Source organism: Lissotriton helveticus, chromosome 1_2 (genome assembly GCF_964261635.1).
Source record: "Lissotriton helveticus chromosome 1_2, aLisHel1.1, whole genome shotgun sequence".
NCBI lineage: Eukaryota > Metazoa > Chordata > Amphibia > Caudata > Salamandridae > Lissotriton > Lissotriton helveticus.
In genome coordinates this window covers 256,751,067-256,772,013 of record NC_136058.1, presented here as the reverse complement: position 1 = coordinate 256,772,013, position 20,947 = coordinate 256,751,067, and the positions used below count along the sequence as shown (strand labels likewise).

Genomic DNA, 20,947 nt, shown 5'->3' with positions numbered 1-20,947 from the left:
CTCATCCTATCAAAATACAGTGAGACCGAATTGCTTTGTGCATGACATACACAGGACTAGGGTAGAATGCTATAGAATCTGAAGCAGGGGACTGAGATTGATAAGAAAGCCTCATTGAGAAAGGGGACAGACTCAATTTTATTGAATGCAATAGTTCTCTTGGAAACCAACAGCTAAAGCCGTCTGTAGGCAAGACCTAAAAACCCAGAATGATCATTTACCTTAGATCATCTCAACAAAGCCCAGAAACCTCTGGTATTTGGGATGGAAAAGTGAGATTCACTTTAATGTCCTGCTTTTTTTTATCCCTGCTGGAGAACAGGCACAGCATTTAGACACACCTGCAAACCACTATCGCCAGCCCTTAACCTTAACCCATGATAATGTTTAGTGAGTACCTTCACTTACTTTTCCCATTTGCAGCCCACAGAGAGAGGCCTAACGTTTGATATGATGCTAGAATGAATCCTGGATGGCGTTTGCTGAATCTGCAGTAAGGTGGACTTTCTCATACATTGATGGCTTACTAAGCTATCATTCAGCCAGTCATCAGAATGCTCTTTGTCACAAAGAAGTAATGAACTTCGGCTCATCAAAATGTTTGGAGTTAATGACATCACCCACAATACTTTACCCGGATACCATCAACGGTTTGACACCCTGCACACCTCAACATCCTCTTAATTGCTTCGAGGAGGCTATGGAAAGTGCCAGGACTGCTATCTACATAAAAGACTTTTGGAGCCCTGTGTATTATTATAGCCCTGCTCCTGCATCAGGTGGCACCGGCTCAATCTTCCAGCCCATTGGTGAGAGTTTTTTTACCTGCTCTGCAACTTTATCTCCGGTAGGGGCATATTATCAAGGGGCCGGATAAAATTATCCCACTTTAGCGGCAATAATTATATCGCAATATTAGCAAGGACACACTAGCGTGTGTTTCCCTGATTTAGGACCCGCTTTGCATCGTATCTTTAATGAGATGCAAAGTAGGCATGCCTCAATAGACTACATGGGGAAATATCGCGAAGGCAGCTTCGCGATATTTACAACAATGCCCTGTCTGGCATAGTGATAAACAAAATTGCAGTAACAGGCCATTAACACTGGATTTTAACGTCTGCTAAAATCCAGAGTTAGGCATACTTTGCATAGGAGGTGGAATGTGGGGTTACGGCCACAGGGTCGTATAAGCAAGGTCATCGCTGTTTAGCAGGGAACATCGCTGGGACATTTCCCTGCTATCGCTGGAATTTTCATCGCCAATGCGCTAAGTGTTGTAAATACATCGCTAGCTTGGCAATGAATTCCAACGATAGCCGGCGATAGGGAAACTCGCACTAGGTGCGGCCAGTGATAATTATCGCTGCTGCTTGTTAATATGCCCAAATTTCTTTTGGTGGCCTTCTCTAATATGCCCAACCCGTCTGGGTGGACCTTTTGTTTTTTCCTTGCACCAACTGCAACAACAGGCATCAAGTCAGCCTCCCTGGGTTTGTAGTGCGCTCTACTATGTAGGCTACTACGACTATGAAAGGACACCTTTGTGTCTTACTAGTCCGACTATCCTCCAGAGCAGAGAAGAGTAGTTTCTCCACCTTCAAATTCCAAACAGCCTATCTTTATTTACATTTTGGCCTACCACAGCTACCCTATCTTAGGACCTCTGGGTTTTTCTCCTGCGGCCCGCACATTTTTCTATCCCTTCAGTCCTGATGATGACTCATTATCTTCTTAGTCGAATTATAATAATCATGTGTATGGTGATAAACACAGATTTGTTTTTCAAATGTACTGTAACAGTAATTAAATGGTTGTATCATCTTAAAATAGAATTTAGGGGCATATTATCAAGGGATTTATCTCCGCTTTTTTGGCTTTAAAATCCAAGAAAGTGGAGATAAAATTATCTCCCTATCAGCAACAGGGTGCTAACACGTAAATTCGCATGTTGGCACCCTTTTTCTCTACGCTTCCCCTTGCGTCTCTAATGAGACGCAAAGGGGGGGGTTCCAGAGAAAAATAATAGGAGAAATGTTGTTAAGCGATATTTCTCCAATTATCAAGGATTTCGCTAACCCTGTTAGTGATAAAAAAAGCAGCGCTAACCACGGTTAGTGCTGCTTTTTTTACACCTGTTATTTTCCTGACTTAGCCATGATATCCTATGGAAGGTGGATATCATGGCTAAGTTTGTGAGCCCCAATCATCAAGCTAACGCCAAACTTCGAGAGATTATCGTTGGTTTTCCAGCGATAATCTCTCACTTGGCAGTTAGCGCGAGGATTTTTATCACTTCTGAGATAAACCTTGCTAATAGCAAGTTATCTCTGCGATAATTTCCGGCGATTCTTAGCGTTAAAAAATTTGTTGCAAAGCCTCATTAGTGATAAATATTGCTAATCGTTGGTAATATGCCCCTAAGTTCTGGTTCATTTTCAATTAAATCGCTACATTAGAATTTAAGTTTGAAGTATATGTGTTAATTTTCTTACACTACTCACTAACTTTAATTTAATCTTTGTATGGAAACATTTAGAGCACCAAAGTGCTATTCTTATTTTTTGCATGTGGGCCAGCATTCAAGGCATATCTTTGGGAATGTTTGTGAATTGAAAAAAAAAGTTAAAACTACCTTTAGGAGAAGATTTAAATCTCCTCTGTAATTTTACGTTGACTTTCTTAATTGGCCCCCATATGCAGCAGCAGCGCAGAGGGGAGGCGGTAGCGAATGCAAAGTAACTTGAAATATAAATAAAAGTAAACTTCATTAGAAAAGATCTTAACTCCTTTTTGAAGCCTACAGAAGTAGTCCCATCACTTCATTTTAACTATTACACAGTCTACTTCCATGAGGCTCAGTGGCGGTGTGACCCTTAAGTTCTGTACCACAAGCTAAATTCGAGAAAATGCAATGGAACCAATGAGAAAGAGGTATGCTAGGTATCAGTATGAGGTGGGCACCCACAGTAACACAACAATTGGAAAAATATGCTTATTAAAGAGGTGAGAGCGCGCTACATTACTTAAGCTTTTCAATGTTGTAGTGAAAAACTGAAAAGCTAACATCTCTCCCATGAATAATGGGGCTTCCAATGTAGAAGTAGGGAAGATGAACTACAATGAAAATTCCACAATGGGGGAAAAGGTGAACCTTACTTTTCTTGCCAGGAAAATCAATAATGATGGCTCTATTGGCAATTGAATGCAGCTTCAAGGAGGAATAAATACAACGGAGAAGGGGTCAGGGCACCGAAAACAAAGCCCAAATATGATCTTACTCTTTTAGTTCCTGCTACTTACTCCTTTTGTGAAACTCATTTAGCATGGTTTGTTTATTGGAGATGTTACATTGTCTATCTATTTATTCTATTAAAGTTTAGATAGAATTAAATTATATTGACCACATTTGTCTATATTTAATGCATTAACCTATTTGTATGTATTGCTTTGTAGCCCACTCCTGAAGGATATAATTGTTATTTACGGCCCTGAACCTGAGTTGAACCTGCAATAAGCATGAGGGTGGGCCTTTAACAACAGTTAGAGCCAGAAAAGGGATAGCTATAATGCTAGCAGAATATTCCACCCACTAGGGTTGGAAAGTTCTGCATTAAAAATGGAAAAATAAAAGGCCATTAAGGGCCTGCTCCAGCGTTAAAATCCAAAGCTGAAGGAGAGCACTGTTAACGTGGGAGAGGGCCATTAAAGGCCGGTAGAGCCCACTACGGAGACTCTAAGGCTATTATAACATTCCACTGCTAGAGGGAAGAATGTTCTATTTTGCAAAACATAGGCATCCTGGAGCCCGAGGGGATTAAAATGCTCTCTGGCTCCATGTGCCTTTTATTCACAGCAACAACTGTGAACAAACATTGGAATGTTGGCGCTACGGGCTTCCACCGGCCATTAGAAGACCAGAGCAGTCTATTGTTTTTAATGGAGCTCCCAACATTCCAATCTATTAATAGTCATTATTGTCTCTTTGACATGCCATTAACTTCAATCGAACATTGAAAGTTCCATTGTTCTAATGTTGATAACCACTGAGCAGATTAATCTTGAGCACCCTTCATTTTTAAATTAATTATGAGCATAATTATAAGTTATTATATAGGTATTAGCTATGTGGATACATTTATACATAAAGTGGCTTAAATAGAAGTCCAGTGATTAATATTTAGAAAGCAATCAATTATGAGATGAGAGACAAAACAGATTGGAGTCAAAGTTATGAGGGAAATTAGGTCTGCAAAGATTTAGGGTGAACATAAATGATAACTTAACAAATGATGTAAAAAATTATGAATCAGAAATCAGGCTCGTATTGCATTAGTCCATTGAGACATTACAATCAGGAGAAATGTTCATATAAAAAGTGCATCAACAATAAAAGTTACACTTAAAGGAATATATGGAATCAGTTATTGAGTTTCTCTGACCCCTTTGATAGTGCTACCTTCTGGAGGGTCACTAATTATGCATTTCTAGCATATGAGGATGGGCCTATTTTGACCTCTGTGAGAGAAAAGCACAGATGGTTTGAACGTTTTTCTCACATATATTCTTTAGAGCCAGGGTCAGATTGCCTACCCCAATTGACCATGTTGGAACAGTTGGCAAATTTGAAACTTTCATTCTCAGTCGCAGACGTTGTGTGTGTCTAGCTGTCAATAAAGCCCAGGGCCCACACGGAATCCCATCAGACCTCTTCAGGAGTGATCCTCTTATTTGTGGGCTCTTAGGTCCTGGACTCAATCCATTATTGTTCCTATTTTTAAAAAAGGTGACCAAGTCTATCCAAGATGTTATAGACCCATCTCCTTGACTGATACAACTGTCAAGGTCCTGGGTCAGGTGATTTTGGAAATTTTATCGCTGTTGGCCAAGGAGAATAACATCATATCTGACATTCTCAGGGGCCGATTAGGATGGCGGACGGACTTGCGTCCGTCCGCCATCCCAGAGGTGGAGGGACCGTCCGCAGGGGCAGCGGTGGTCCCTCCATGGCAATTAGGATGTGACCGCCACCCTGGCGGTCACATCCTGGATATTTAACATTGCGGGGTGCTGCTTTGAGCAGCACCCGCCGCAATGTTAAAAGTGCATGTTTAACATTTACATGCACAAAGCGGCAGGCACCGCGCGGTGCCTGCCGCTTTGTGCATGTAAATACTGGGGGGTACCATAGGTACCCCCCATGTGCACCCCCCACCCGCCTACACCCTGGGGGCCCGCAACGGGCCCCCAAAATCAAAAGTACACATGCTTTTCCACGGCGGAAAAACCGCAGCGGAAAAGCATGTTTACAAATGCATCCTACTTTGGCTGACGGTGTCTGATAGACACTGCCAGCCAAATGAGAGCTTTTCCGCCGCGGTTGTAATCCGACCGCGGCAGAAAAGCAGCGGACAGAAACCAAGACCCACCAGCCATCGTAATGCGGCGGTGGGTCTTTGGTGACTCCGCAGAGGATTTTCCGCCTCCTCCGGGCCGGAGGTTGTTTCCGCCGGCCCGGAGGAGGCGGAAAATCCTCCATCCTAATCGGCCCCTCAGTGTGGGTTCAGGCCTGGCATATGTACACTCAACCAGTGTCTGAACCTATATTTAATAATCCAGAATGATACAGTAGATAAAAAGGCACCTTTTTAAAAAGACCCTACATTATGTGCTCATTGAAGTCTTGTTGGACGTGTGTTTTTATGTATGTTTTTATGGGTTTTTTAAAATCTATTTTACCTCTTTTCTTTTTTGTTTTTAGTGTTATGGTTTTTAGCCGTTAATATGTATCTTTCATGGTTATTTTTTAACCGAATTAAGATTTAGACTACTACTACTACTACTACTTAAAGAAATGTAAAACGTTGAGTGAAAACAAATATAAAAATTAAAATGTAAGTAAAAGGAATTGAAACAGGAGTGGAACCATTGCCTGAAGTGAATAATGAATAAGTTGCGAGGGCACCTTTGTACTATTCATTTTATATAATAAATAATCCCAATTTCTACATATCACTTTTCAGCAAATTAACTTTTTCACATATGATCAAGACAGTTTGTTTCCCAGTCAACCAACACTTGTTTTGAGAAAGACATTTGATTTTACAAGGCTACGGTAACATAAGGAAACATTTACCAAAACATAGGGACTATCCACTAGACCAACTATGAGTATGGGAAGTAGTGCTGCAGGAGTACTTTTTTACGTACTATAATGTGCCTTTGTAAATCACCCCGAAAAATCCAACTTCCTATTAGTAAAAATGCAAAGAAGCCACAATCTTTTGTATTTGTATGAATTGTTTATGTATATTCCCCGAACATTACAATTTTGTTTCTGGTTTATATGTGTTGCAGTCAATTCACAAACACATGCAAATATACGTAAAAGAGTACTTCAGGAGTTCTTCTTTGCATACTCCAAAATGCCTTTGTGAATACACCCTCACACATGCAAATGAGTAAATGAGTGCAATTAAGCAAAGGAATGCAATAAAATAATATCAATATATAAATTTCCATACTTCTATTTCACATATTTGCAAAGATCCTACTACAACAGTAGCAAACAAAATGTTCCAAAAGCTCCAGTCATTACACTGTTTATGAGGTAAAAACGCTGGAACAATCTTACTCAGTCTGCCTGACTGAAGACCACACACTTTTATAGAACAAAAAAAGCCATTTTTTGTTATGATGATTCCCCTTGCAACTACTAGGGTTTCTGGAGTGTCTGTGGGGTCCTATCCCCAAGATGTCCATGGGTGAATGAAGTTCTTTATAAATGAATAAATCAACATCAAAAGTGCAACTTGGAGTAATCAGCTCACTTATCCTCTGTGGATTTCGACTTGTTTTACTACCAACATTATAGACCAGGGCCTCACTCTTCACACTGGTTGAAACTTAACTCTGAAAAGATTATGCAATTCACTCCCTTTGGACTTGAAAGCTACAAACTTGACTTACTTAAAGTTTTCAGACATTTACAAACATACGTCTTCTGCTCTTTAGATAATTGGATATAGGCAAAAGTATGTTGTGTTCAGCTCCTAATTTAACGCCTAAAAGACTGTGGATGATGGTGTGCATGCTATAACAAAAAATATGCCATAGCTTACTATACAACACTATAGAAATTAGCATCAAAATTGTGATGCGTGTCTCATTTATTTCTTACCCAGGACTTTTTTACATTTATTTTTTTGGTTTAATCTGACTACCCCAGGCAGCAGGAAACATTACCATGAGAGGTCAGTCCATAAGCTCTCATGGACAGCATGTGGCATTATGTATGTTTCATATGACTTAACCACTATCATGTAACATGACAGGTGTCGTATGCATCGCTTGAAACTCGACTTCGAGAGAAACGTTGATTGATGTCTGGTAAATGAGAGAATGTCTCCTCTGTCACTTTCCATTTGATCGTGTTGCACTGGCATCATTACATGAATTCATTGATTGCCCCAATGCTCAAAGACTTGAGCTGGTATTATTAAAAGGGTGCACTTTCCCTGTTTACGCCATGAAGCACCTTTCAAAACATGGAACGGGCGCAAACAGAGAAAGTGCACCCTATTATGCAGAATACACTGCCCTCAGGGCAGTTGCACACTTGTGCTGCCCCGTGGGGGGGAGTTTGGGGGGGGGGCAGTTCATTCAGGTGCAATATACAGCGGCTGCTTCAGAGCCGCTCTGTGGGCCTGATTCACAAAGGTAAACTTAGATGTTAGGTCCAAACTTAGACCAAACATCTAAGTTTACTAATTTGGGAATTCACAAAGGGCATTTATGAGTAGTATCTTTATGTCTGCACTCTGCCACCTTTTTGTAATGCGTTTTCAGTGCACTTCCTAACGGCATATTTGCCTCTGCGCCAATGTCGGTAATAAAGCACAGGCGCAGAGGCAAAGTGATACCGATCCTTTGCATGGGGCCACGCCCGATACAAATGAGGGAACATCTGTCTCATAGTAGCATTGGAACTCCATGTGCACCAGCTCTATCAGTATTACAGAAGGGGACGCACAAGCATCTATCGTCCCTTCTGTAATACCACTGTGTCTGGGCATTGGGGGGCACAAAGCGGGTGCACTCACATGGGGCACAATGTATAATACGGCTTGAGCTGTTTTGGGGAAAACGGCAAAATGTTCTCACGGTGGGTCGCAAAAGGCATCGGTAAATTGATTCACCCACATTTCCATTTGCACCATATGTAAACCGTATAGTGGCAAAGAAAGCACATGGAAATGTATATTCATTACACAAACATACATCATTTTGTACACAACCATGAATATTGAGCTCTGAATAGCTAACTCCCAAATATCATGAAAAAATGGTGATCTTAGCAATGCTTTATAATGGTGTACAAAACAGCTTAAGATGCATTTCTTTCTCTGCTAGGTGTTGTTGCAAGCGTTTTTTTCCCAGTTGTCCCATTTTAATTTGTAACATATGGCATGTTTCAACACTGTATGTAAATCTTTGTTTTCTTAATTTGTATTTCCCGTCCATGCCTACTCATTAAACACTCCCTTTTCATACACAATCGAGGAAAATTTACATTGTTAATACTTTTGCTACTAATTTTTTTACCCATATAATCCCCACATAAAGAGATTGATGGGTTACACTTCTTGCAATCGATAATCATTGACATTTTGCGCACGAGAAAATTACGTATTTTTAGACAGCATTCAATATAGAAGTTTATATTTTCTTCTTGCCGTAATAAAATATATTAAGAGAAAATCAAAGCGCAAAAATATATGGAGATAAGTGTAATCTGGAGTCAAAAACAAAATATCGAAAGAGTTCATGCAATCGCGAAAATTCAGCAAACCTGAATCAAATATAGGTTTGGAATGGAATGTATCTTGCTGCTTGAAAATGTTCATGCAGGGGGGTGACGTCACGGCGCCACTCAAGATGGCCGCGTAGGTCCGGTGCTTCGCCAGACAGGGATGAACTGATATCCCTCACTGCACGTCTTTGTAGTTAACTTCACTGCGGGCGGCATCTTCCGACGTCGGAACTTCATGCGCTGCTGTTGTTCCGACTTTGAGCTGCCACCGACGTTAATTCACCGAGTTATGGTGCCTTCTTCTCTGCGCATCCATCGAGCTCATTGCGGCCGCCATTTTAAGAGCTCCAGCGGCTGCCTGACAATCCGCGATGTACATGGAGCTTTTTACCGGCTGGTCCCGCACCTCTGCTGATTCCTCACTGCAGTCCTTTGGCTGGCTGACCGACTTCTCCTGCATTCCAACGTTTCTTTACCCTTCATGGTGAGCCTGCTAGTTTCTTTGCTTACATGACTCCTCCCTCAGACTCTCTCTGGCACCATTTTGAGCCTCATTCCTGCTGACGCTTATGCATTTCTTTTGTCACTGGCATCTTTTTCCGGGCATATTTTTGCGCATATCTGATTGGAAGGTTGCTACCATGTCCTGTTGATGCAACATTCCTTCAGGTACCTTCCTCCTTATGCCTTCTGCCTCATGCCAGAAATTATTGATTTTTCTGTGCCCCCTGTCATCAGTCTGGTGTCGCCTGTAGTTTCCCTGTAGTAGCCAAGGTGTATTTTTGCTTCATTCTTCCAGCTTTCTGAGGAGGTTGCATTTCATTCCTAGGTGGACTGGATTTTCTTCTCTACTCCGCCTACAGCCCTGCCTCCTGCACCCCATTCATTCTGTTTTTGCTTTTTATGTCATTTCCGTCTCATAATTTTATGGGTAAGTTGCACAAACCCAAGTTCATTTTTCCTCCCTTGAAGAACTCGCAGAGCTCAATCTCCTCCTCCTCCGCTGGCACATCCCTTGCTGCACGTCCAATGGCGGGCGTAACTTCCAATCGATCTTCTTCAGCGCCAGCAATGTCTTCCAAGGCTTCCCTCTTAGCTGTTGTTTCTCCAAAACGTTCTAAGCAAGACCCTCCATCTCCTGATAAGTCTTCATCTTCTATTTCCATGGAACTTATTCTAGAGGAGATTCGAGCGTTACGCCCATTCATTGAGAACACCAATAACGACATGCAGTTATTAAAGGAGCAATGGTCCTCTATGGATGGTAGGGTTTCTTCCGTTGAACAACAAATTCTGGAAATTCCTTCCCATGCTCAACGCATCTCGGCTTTGGAATCATCAGTATTGACTCTGCGACAGCACACTGAGGATTTGGAAAATAGAAATCGAAGAAACAACCTTCGTATTTATGGTCTTCCGGAGTCTTTGGAGGGAGATGACCCTGTAGCGTTCTTCACTACCTTCATCCCAAAGCTCTTGGACATGCCTCCTTCTACTTCCCTCTCACTCCAGAGGGCACACAGACTGGGTCCCAGAGACTCTTCTTCATCAAAACATCGTGGAGTCATTATCCTGGTCCTGAAGTTTACGGACCTTCTTACAGTCCTCTCTGCTGCTCGAGCCAAATGTAATATCTCCTGGTTGGGCGCCAGAGTCTTTCTTACCCAGGATGTCTCTAATGCCTCTGCTGCTCGGCGAAAGGAATTCCTTAATCTCCGTGCTCCTCTCCGTTCTCTTGGTGCTCGGTATGGGTTATTCCATCCTTGCCTTTTCAAAGTAACGCACCAGAATAAGACATGGACCTTTCAAGACCCTAACGAACTTAAGAACTTTATCTTCATGCAGTTTAATGGTGGCATGGATACCTCTTCTCCTCCTACTGGTTGACTTGAATGGGTTTTCGCCTTTGTGTGATCCTGGCTCTAGTGCGCTAGTTTGTTATTTCCTGTTGTCATTTATCTATTGTTCTATTTTTGCCTTGAATATTCATTGATATAATAAGTTCCCTATTTGTCTTCTTCTCAACATTACGTTTATCTCTATTTTGACTGCTGTTTTTGTATTCCGTCTGCAGGTCCTGTTGCTCTCTTCCTCATTTGTGCAGTTGTCCTTCTCCCGCATTCCCTTTCCCTGGTCTGGTGGAGTTTCCTCCCTTGTTCGGTGTCGCCGCTGCCCCCTCTCCTATTTGTTTGTTCCCCTTTAGGCATGTCCTGTTCAGTCGTCCTTATGGATATGTATTGTCTCTTCTGCTCTTTCCTTCTTCCTTCCATTTTTTCCTTCTGCCTCTTTCTTGACCTTTTTATGTCTTTGCTGAGCTTCGTTCTTTTTCCTCACTTATGGATGCTCTACTCGTATTCTCTGTGTTTTCCTTTCCTCTTCTACTTTTCCTTGCATCTCTTTTTTCCTGCTATTCTCTTTTTTATCATTGCTCCTCTTTCTCTTCTGACGTGTTCTTGATGCTTTTTGCCTGTTTGCATTATTACTGCATTACTCTTGTTTTTAGATTTTGCTATGCCATGTTCTTTGTGTTTAACAATTTAGAGTCATTTCATGGAATGTAAATGGTTTTTCTAACTCCATCAATAGGCAAAGAGTTCTTTCTCATTTGTCTACTTATAATCCGGATATCGTCCTTTTGCAGGAGACCCACCTTAATGATGTGGAATCCCTTAAATTAAAGCGGAATTGGGTGGGTACTGTTTGGTTTTCACCATCTCTGGACAAGAAAAATGGGGTTGCTGTCCTAATTCATAGAAAGTTAAAGTGTAAAGTTTTACTTGAAGAGAAAGATGATTAGGGACGTTGGGTTTTAGTCAAACTGTTGCTTGATTCTATTCCGTTAACCATTTTCAATGTTTATGGTCCTACTCATCCTGACTGTTTATTTTGGCCCTCCATTACTAGTAAATGTATACAGCACAAAGATGATTTTTTCCTTTTAGGTGGAGATTGTAACCAAGTTGGTGATCCGTTTCTTGACCGTAAATCTACTGTGCGTTTTATCCCCCACAAACCACACAAACAATTTCTTGATACTCTTTTTCAGGCTACTCTTTCGGATTCCTGGAGACTTACCCACCCTGACACTCTTGACTACTCTTTTTTCTCCCACCCTCATGCCTCTTCCTTTAGATTGGATTATATCTTTCTCTCTCACTCTCTAACTCAGAATCTTCTCTCTTCCTCTATTGAACCCATTGTGATTTCTGATCATGCACCTGTTATCACTGACTTGATCTTCTCCCCTTTCGCCCCAAGTCCTCCCGTTGGCGTTTTAACTCATCACTTCTTACTGATCCTGTCTTTTCTTCCTCCTTTCGCACTTTCTCTGATGTATTCTTTCTTAACAACTCAACTCCTGACATTCCTTTTCATACTCTTTGGGATTCTTTCAAGGCTACTGCCAGGGGGTTCATTATTGATTTTGTCTCCCGGAAAAAAAAGCAATTTCTCCAGAAACGGAAAAACTCCCTTGCGCATATTAAAGAATTAGAACATCAATTTTATACTTCCTCTGCCTCATGCATGTCTCCTGAACTTCTCCGTGTGAAAATTGCCTTTAACAAACTATCTACGGATAATGCCTCCTCCGTGCTCCTACGCAGTAGTGCGCGCTACTATGGTGGCTGTAATAAATCTGGCAAACTCTTAGCTAATTATCTTAAATCTCGCAAAGAACGTACTGCCATTGATTCCATCTTCTCCTCTGACAATACTCTTCTCCACACAACTGATCAGATCCTTACTCAATTTCAGCTTTTTTATCAACAACTCTACACTCCGGAATCTCCTCCCTCTCCCTCTATGCTCCAGTCTTATTTTGAGAAACTTCCTAAACCTTCTCTCCCTGATCTTAATTTTTCTTCCCTTGATTCTGATCTTACTCTACATGAACTGGTGACTGCCTTATCTTCCTTGACTAAGGGTAAGACTCCTGGCCCTGATGGCTTTCCTGTTGAATTTTATTTACATTTTTCGGACCTCCTTCTCCCCAAACTGTTAACTCTTTTTCAATCCTTTATTTCTTCTGGTTCAGCTGCAGGTTCCTTTCAAGATGCCACCATTTGTTTGATCCCGAAAGATGGTCGTGACCCGAAATTTTGTAAAAACTACCGTCCCATTTCACTTGTAAATGTAGACTATAAACTTTTTGCCAAGTTACTTGCGCTACGTCTAGATTCATTTATGCCCCACCTCATTGGTAAAGAGCAATGTGGTTTTATTAAGGGTCGGCTTACTTCCGACAATTCTCGCCTTTTTCTCAATGTTTTAAATAAAGCTTCCTCCTTGTCTTTTCCTTTGGCCGCCATCTCAGTTGACGCTGAGAAGGCGTTTGATCGAGTTGATTGGTCCTTTTTATTTGTGGCACTCGATTGGCATGGCTTTGGTCCCAAATTCTCTTTATTCTTTATTGTATTCCTCCCCTAAGCCTTCTGTACTTGTCAACGGTCAACTCTCTTCCTCTTTCACTCTTCGGCGCGGGGTCCGTCAAGGTTGCCCTCTTTCCCCACTCCTTTTTGTTTTAGCTCTTGAACCATTTTTTACTTCCATTCGTCAAAATATCTGTATTTCTGGATTTCCCTATGGGAAGCATCAATTGAAGCTTTCGGCGTATGCCGATGACATTCTTCTGTTCATTTCACACCCTGATTCATCTATTCCACCTTTATTAGCTGAGTTTGAAGACTTCTCATTTGTCTCGGGCTATAAGATCAACTCGGAAAAGACTGAAATTCTTCCACTCACCAAATTTTGTCTCCCTCACCACTTCTCTTCCACTGGTTTTGCTTGGAATAACACCAAAATTAAATATCTTGGCATTTGGTTCTCTAACTCCATTTCTTCTTCTGTTAAATTGAATATGTCTACTGTTCTTGATCGCATTGATATGTCCTTTTCCTCCTGGAATCCCCTTTTCCTTTCATGGTGGGGTAGTCTGGACTCTATTAAGATGATGATTGCTCCCATTCTTATTTATACTCTTTCCATGCTGCCTGTCCATATTCCTGCCCTATATTTCAAACGCCTTGACTCCTCTCTCTCCAAATTTTTGTGGAAAAATAAAAAAGCTAGGATTTCTCTTCTATCTCTTCGCAAGTCCAAGGCTAATGGTGGGGTTAATTTCCCAGACCTTTGTTTATACCATAAGTCCTTTTCTCTTCGTCAAACCTCTCGCTGGCTCTCAAAAGAAGTTTCTCCTTTCGCCCCCTATGGTTCTCCATTGAACAAGCCTTCATCTCTCCCTTCTCCTTTGAGGAGTTTCTTCGTTTTTCCTCCAAGTCTCCTTTCACTTCCCTTCCCCTTTTTAAGTACTCTTCTTCCCTTCTTTGCCCCCTTTTTTCTCCTTCTACGATGTCGCGTGATTCTTTTTTGCAACAACCCATCTGGTATAATTCCCTTGTTCTCATTAACAATAGACCGATTTATTGGTCTGTTTGGCGACAAAAGGGCATTATTTGGATTCATCAGCTCTTTGATGGACTCACCCCCTGTCCTTTCCCTCAATTTCGACTTCAATTGTCTTGTCCTCGTTCCTTCTTGCACAAATATACCCTTCTGATGGAAGTTATTCTTGATCGTTATTATTCGTTACCCTCAGCACCTTCCCATTCCTCCTCATCTTCTCTCTTGACGTTACTGTCTACTCTCCCCAAGGCTTCCGTTATTTATAAATTCTTAGCCGCCCCTAATCCGGAGCGCCCCAAATCTAAAATTGAACTCTCCTGGGAAGCTGATTTGAACTGTGTTTGGTCCGTCTCCCTTTGAGACAATCTTTGGCTCAAGTCCTTGAAAGTCTCTCGTTCTGCTTCGCTTACACAATCGCTCTTTTTTCTATATCACAGACTTTATCTTTCTCCCCTTGCTCTTTCTCGCTTTTCTTCTTCCTCTGCATGTTGGTCCTGTGACTCTCCTGATGCTGACCTCTTACATATGTTCTTCTATTGTCCTCAGGTTTCTGTTCTGTGGAACCAAGTTTGGTCTTGCATCTCTCGCATTTTCTCCCTTTCTATCCCTTATTCGATTCCTATTCTTCTCTTGGGTAGCCTATCTGAAACTCTTACTTTACCCCCACATTCTGCTGGCCTTTTTGATCTCATGCTTGCACTTGTCTTTCAACACATCTCTTCTAACTGGAAAACTCTCACAAATGTTTCTATGCAACATTGGTGGAATTCCCTGTGCCATTTTCATAGACTTGACGTTTCCTTCGCCTCCTCCTTGAAACCCCCTCGCAATGTTGAGCTTTACTGGCTCCCTCTCACTGCTTACCTGGATCGCTCTGCTGTTACGACCCGACCATCATCCACTACCTCTGAGAATTTTAAACCCCCTTGAATATTTTCCCCCTTCTTTATGTTTTGATTATTTATATTTTGAATATTTATCAATTGTATACCTATTTTATTACATATCTTCATCAAGTTACTTATCTGCTCTTTATGCTCCAGTGTTCTGATATATAATATACAGTTCTGTCATATTTGCTTTTCTACTTCCCTCATCTGTTCTTCTTTGGCTTTTCTTCCTTTTCTCCCTCTTCGCTCTTTCTTTTTTTCCTTTCTTTTTCTCTCCTTTCCCTTCCCTTTCCTTTGGAAAATCTATAAAATGCTTTCTTATTTATACTTGACTCTAGGAAGTTTATAATCCTTGTTATCTATCATATCTTGTATTCATTTTCTCTTGTCAATTGTTAATTTCATTATGCTAATAAAGCTTTCAAACAGAAAAAAAAAAAGAAAATGTTCATGCAAATAATGACATTGGTGGAGCAAGCAGTTATTCCATAGGACCATGCTCCCGCTGGGTGCACAACCAAGCACATGTGGTACCTGTCCTGCATGGAATCAGATACCTACTCAGTGGGTTGCATTATAAGGGGCTTATTTACAAAGAATTGGCATAGGGCCGTGCCACATGACATTTTACAGCGCTGTCTTATGCCAATTTAAAAGGGCAAAAATGCACCATATTTACAAGTTACAATGAATTCCTGTCCTTTCAGCCGTTGCACAATTTGGAGCAGGGAGCCAACACAGGCAACTGTGCACCATGGTGCAAGGGTGTCTAGGTTGCTGGCATGATTGTTTTTGTGAAGGAAGGGTCACCTCCCTGCACTAAAACAATCATGAGATGCATTTTCCTCGTTCTATATGTGCCGCAGAATGCAGCACATATGGAAAGAGCGAAATATAAATATTTTTCTCATTAGGCCTGCTCCAGGGAGGCAATAGGTTTTGGCGCTGCCGCAGGTTTACGAGATATTATACATTTGGGGGAGTGTCAAAGTTCATGGGTGGTGCGGGGCAAAACACCCACTGCAATACCCATGGAACATCTCTTTGACTCAGAGTAAGACAAGGCAGCGACTCACACTGCTTTTCCTTGCTCTATATCTACGAGGTCATGAAAAGCCATGCAAAGTGGCTTTTCGTGGCCTCGTAGACGGATGTATGACACTATAACGAAAGCCGTAATGCGATGGTTTTTAAATCAAAAGCGTTAGTATGAAGCTGGCATTATCATGCCAGTTTCTACAATGAAGACCTTCAGTTCACCCGCAGATAGAGTGCTTTTAAATGTATCAAAAGAACGAATGACTTGGTAGCACGGTTACAGCACTTAGGGGCATATTAGCAAGAACCTTAAAATTATCGCTGTTTTGGCGACAGGAAACTGTCACTAAAACGGCGATAATGGGCTTGCTAATATGCGTTATAGAATTTCAATAGAAGCCCAGATTAGCTGTCCTTCACATCTAACCTCAGCTTCTATTGGAATTCTATAACGCATATTAGCAAGCCCATTATCCCCGTTTTAGCGGCAGTTTTCCTGCTGCCAAAACGGCGATAATTTTAACGAGGTTCTTGCTAATATGTCCCTTTATTTTACGTTCCTATGCTGCGTGAAAATGGCAGTTTCCCCTGACGGGGTGCTGTCTTCTCCTTTCCACTGACTGGTGATGCTGTTGACTGCAGAGGTGCTGCAGTGTTTTGTGTCCTGTGTTGCTCTGTAGCCAGCTGGTGGCTGAGCTTCTCAGTTCCCTCCTTTGTGCATGGTCTGTGGTGTCTGCTCTAACCACAGGACTGGTGTTTCTTGCTTTTGTTGACCTACCCTTCAACAGAGGTTGTCACACCAGCACCTCCTTGTCTGCACTCTGCCCGGGTCCCATGAGGATGTTCCAGCGCTACCTCCCACGGTGCTTGTGGGTGTTTTGTTTTTTTTTACTAGTTTTTCATTCTCATAAGCTGGAATCCCTATGCAAGCCCCTACACCCTTAGTCGTAAATCCACCTCTTCCCCTGCTCTGAGCCCTAAGTCCGACTTCCATGTGCTTGTTCCCCACATATGCTCTTGCCTGTGCAACTGTCCCTTCCTCAGCCCTGAGCCCTAAATCTGACATCTGGGCGCTTCCTCCCCCCTCCCCCATGCTCTTAGCCATAAACCTGTTACCAAATTAAAATGTATAAATTAAAATGTTTAGTTTTTAATGCCTTTCGTTCTAAGAAACGTCTCGGTGTACAGACGGATGTGGAAATGACGGTTTCGTTGTAAATGCTTTGCATGAAAAAGCCTTTGTGAAAAAGGTTGTTTCCCCTCGTAGATATGGGTCTGCACACTGCGCCTCCGGAGCGTCACAAATGTGATGCTCCGGCAGTACATGTGTACCAAGGGGCCCCTGAATCTCCAAGAGGAGGCGGCCGACTCTCTCATGCTCACTCCTATTTGGGATTTCAAAGTGGTTGTAAAGGCACATTGAGAGTCAGAAAGATACCTTTCACACATTGCGACTCATAAAGCCTCTTTATTTGCATATTGCTGGCTTTGCAATGGTAAAATCAGTTCACGTACCTGGTCCACACTGAGCTAAAATAAATTGTGTATTAATTAGTTAATTCATTTTATTGTACGGAATCATTATATTTGCCAATATGTGTGCGACAAAATCTTTCAAAGATAAAAAAGATATCCTTGAGAGTGTACATCGCCCAGTTAAAAATGAAAGCCACGACCTAAAATTTAACCTGAAATTATCCCCCAAAAATGTGAGTGTAAAGCATGCATATTGCTGCATTCTATTGTCGATATTTTGGGGTAGAGCACAGTAACAATCCTATTACTAATGCTGTATGGAGCAACACATTTCTCTTTTCTGAAGGGTGTTTTTGAGTTACAGAGTGAGAGTGTGGTTTTTGTGTTGTACCCAGTGCTTTATATGTAAATTAATAAGTGCCTGAGCACAACATTTTGCTCAGATGTCAGCAAGTGGCACTATAAAAGGTTGTGGTGCCAAATACTAAACCTGCACAGTCGTGAATCTACCTCATGCTTCTTTCATCTCACTCCTACAGGTTCTTTTTCATCCCTACTTTTTCCCTTTGCAACAGTTTTTCTGTCTCTCTCTCTTCCTCCTTCTCCACCCCCCCAATATGTTTTTCTATATATTTTGTCCTCAATATTTAGCACCCTCAATCTTCTGACTTCTATATTTAGCATGCACACCTTCACGAAGTCATTGGGCCCGATTCACAGAATGAATTTAAGACTCAATCCTAAACTTACTACTATTTTGGTATTCACAGAATGCACTTACTACTTTTGGCATTCACAGAATGCACTTACTACTTTTGGTATTCACAGAATGAACTTACTACTTTTGGTATTCACAGAATGAACTTACTACTTTTGGTATTCACAGAAGTTAGGATTTGGTCTTAAGTTTGTCTTAAGACAAACTTAAGACAAGCTTAAGACAAACTTAAGACAGACTTAAGACAAACTTAAGACAGACTTAAGACAGACTTAAGACAAATTTCTAACTTAAGTCTGTCTTAAGTCTGTCTTAAGTTTGTCTTAAGACAAACTTAAGACAAAATCCTAACTTCTGTGAATACCAAAAGTAGTAAGTTCATTCTGTGAATACCAAAAGTAGTAAGTTCATTCTGTGAATACCAAAAGTAGTAAGTGCATTCTGTGAATGCCAAAAGTAGTAAGTGCATTCTGTGAATACCAAAATAGTAGTAAGTTTAGGATTGAGTCTTAAGTTCATTCTGTGAATCAGGCCCATTGTTTGCTTTCATATTACATCTGCATACAGCTATAAACAGCATACATTCCCAACATGTTTGAAATACCAGTCATTCACACTGAAAGAGGGGCCCTATGAAGGTAAGAGCAGCCTTTTTTCTCTTTTTTTCACGGCCACTCGTGACTCATGATCCTGCCTTATTAGTAGAGTTTTTGTGCCTGATTGATTTTTATTCAATAAAAGAGTTTCGGTTCTAGGACTGCTTTAAGTGTCTGAGCTACATATTATTCTACTACGATATTCCTCCTCTGACAGCACTCTTGCTTCTGTTTTCAACTCCCTGTGCAATAGACATTTATTTACAGACTGTTATGCTCACAGCTGGATGCTTTCAAACAATAAAATCATTGTTAACCTTTAATCTGGTTTATCAATAACCGCCATGGAGCCAAAGCACTTACATACTAGTGGACCCCTGCTGTGACAGGTGGGCCGCATTATGTTCAAGTTCAACCCCACAACGTATCTAAAAATGCAGTAAAGAACTACAAACAAACCTCTGAAACTGTACCCAGAAACGCTCATATCTGACGCCTATTTTTGTGTTTAAAAAGGAGTTTTAATTAATGATTTAATCTTCTTCACCACTATGCTCTGAGTTAACACACCTAGGAAAACACCATATGTTTTATGAATTGCCATAACACCCTCAACGGCCATTAGGCTGAAGCAACCATCTCTCTCTACAACAACAAGAACATCCTCATCCAATCCGCTGACCAGAATCTAGAGCAGCTTGATTAAATGTTCACAAAGTCAAAAATATGGTATTGAACTATGTCCCCACCTGACTCCAGAAGTCAACGTCTCTCCTCCTCCACAATGACTGAAACATAGATTTCATCTAGTCTCACCTCTACCCTATCACCTATGTCTCCTCGTGATCACTCACTCGATTCCAACACTGAAACCGTCGATGTTGGCTCGTGATCATCTATTCCTAACGATGATTCTTGGCCTTTCCCCACAATCCACTTAGCTGATCTGCCCTTTGCCTTAGATCGTATTAGGGGGTAACTAAAGCCCACTCCTCAAAAACTAAATTTAGGGCTGCTAATAGCCCTCTCCCACTCAAGGTCTTCCCCTCTCCTTCCCCATCTGTGACTAAATGAGCAACTATCTCGGCCACTTCATCCCCCAACCTGCTCGCAGCGGCCTCCTGACTATACATGAGGCCGCCAGTGGCGCATTTAGAACACTTCCTCCTACCCTTCTTCCAATTATCACTTCTAGAATTCCATCTGCTAGAACTCACCCTCCAGTCACCTCCTCTATTACATGCCTTACCTCTTTTGACCCTTCTGGTGTCTGGACCATTCCCTCCAACCTCGAGGGACCACACAAGTCTCCCTTTTCTAGGCTACACTACCATCTGTATTGCTGACCTTCCTTCCCGTGAGGACAAACAAGCTGATCTCAATCAAGACCTGCAGCTAGTTAAAGCTGATCACCAGAACCATATCCATATCACCTCGAAGTGTGAGATGCTTTGGAACCCCAACCTGACCCATGGATTAACACAACCCCACACATTAACACCTACCCACAAGAGGAAGGCCAAACTACTCCTGGCATTGAACATTGATTATTAAGAACTCACCTAGCTTGCATTGGAGATTTAGACCCCATCTAAATCCCTCCTCCAAACCCCAGAGCACAGACCTTTTATCTGTGGCTGACATTCACTCCCTCCTGTTCCGATATACCACTACACATAAGGGCTCATCACTCTCACCGGTCCCTATCCAAACTACTCCCTCCAAATTGCTCAGAGAACCACGTCTCAATTACAGCATCATGAACAAGCTCAAACTATTGCATGTCCCCATAATACACCAAGAGGCATTACTAACCAAATCTCATAGCAAGTCTATGCTTCTTAACAGCAGGCCAGTGGTAAGACACTCAGCTGACATCGCTGATCTCATTCTCGCACAAGATCTTGATCCTCCTAATCTTAACTGAAACGTGGCTCAAGGATTTCTCCTCTACCATTCTAGACATTTTAATTCCACCTAACTATGACATCATCAGATTGGATAGATCTGG

At 41.6% G+C, this 20,947-nt stretch overlaps 2 protein-coding genes across 2 annotated transcripts in view; both read right to left on the bottom strand.

Annotated features, from left to right (window-relative positions):
• The window catches only part of LOC144807844 (uncharacterized), a 351,402-nt gene that overhangs the window by 200,941 nt on the left and 129,514 nt on the right, over nucleotides 1-20,947 (bottom strand). The gene's annotated exons all lie outside the window — the stretch shown is intronic.
• Nucleotides 1-20,947, bottom strand: part of LOC144807908 (uncharacterized) — a 138,108-nt gene that overhangs the window by 37,771 nt on the left and 79,390 nt on the right. The window contains exon 4 of the mRNA XM_078673504.1: nucleotides 9,759-9,988. Within this exon, the coding sequence (XP_078529630.1) occupies nucleotides 9,759-9,988 (230 nt within the window). The remainder of the gene's footprint in view (nucleotides 1-9,758; nucleotides 9,989-20,947) is intronic.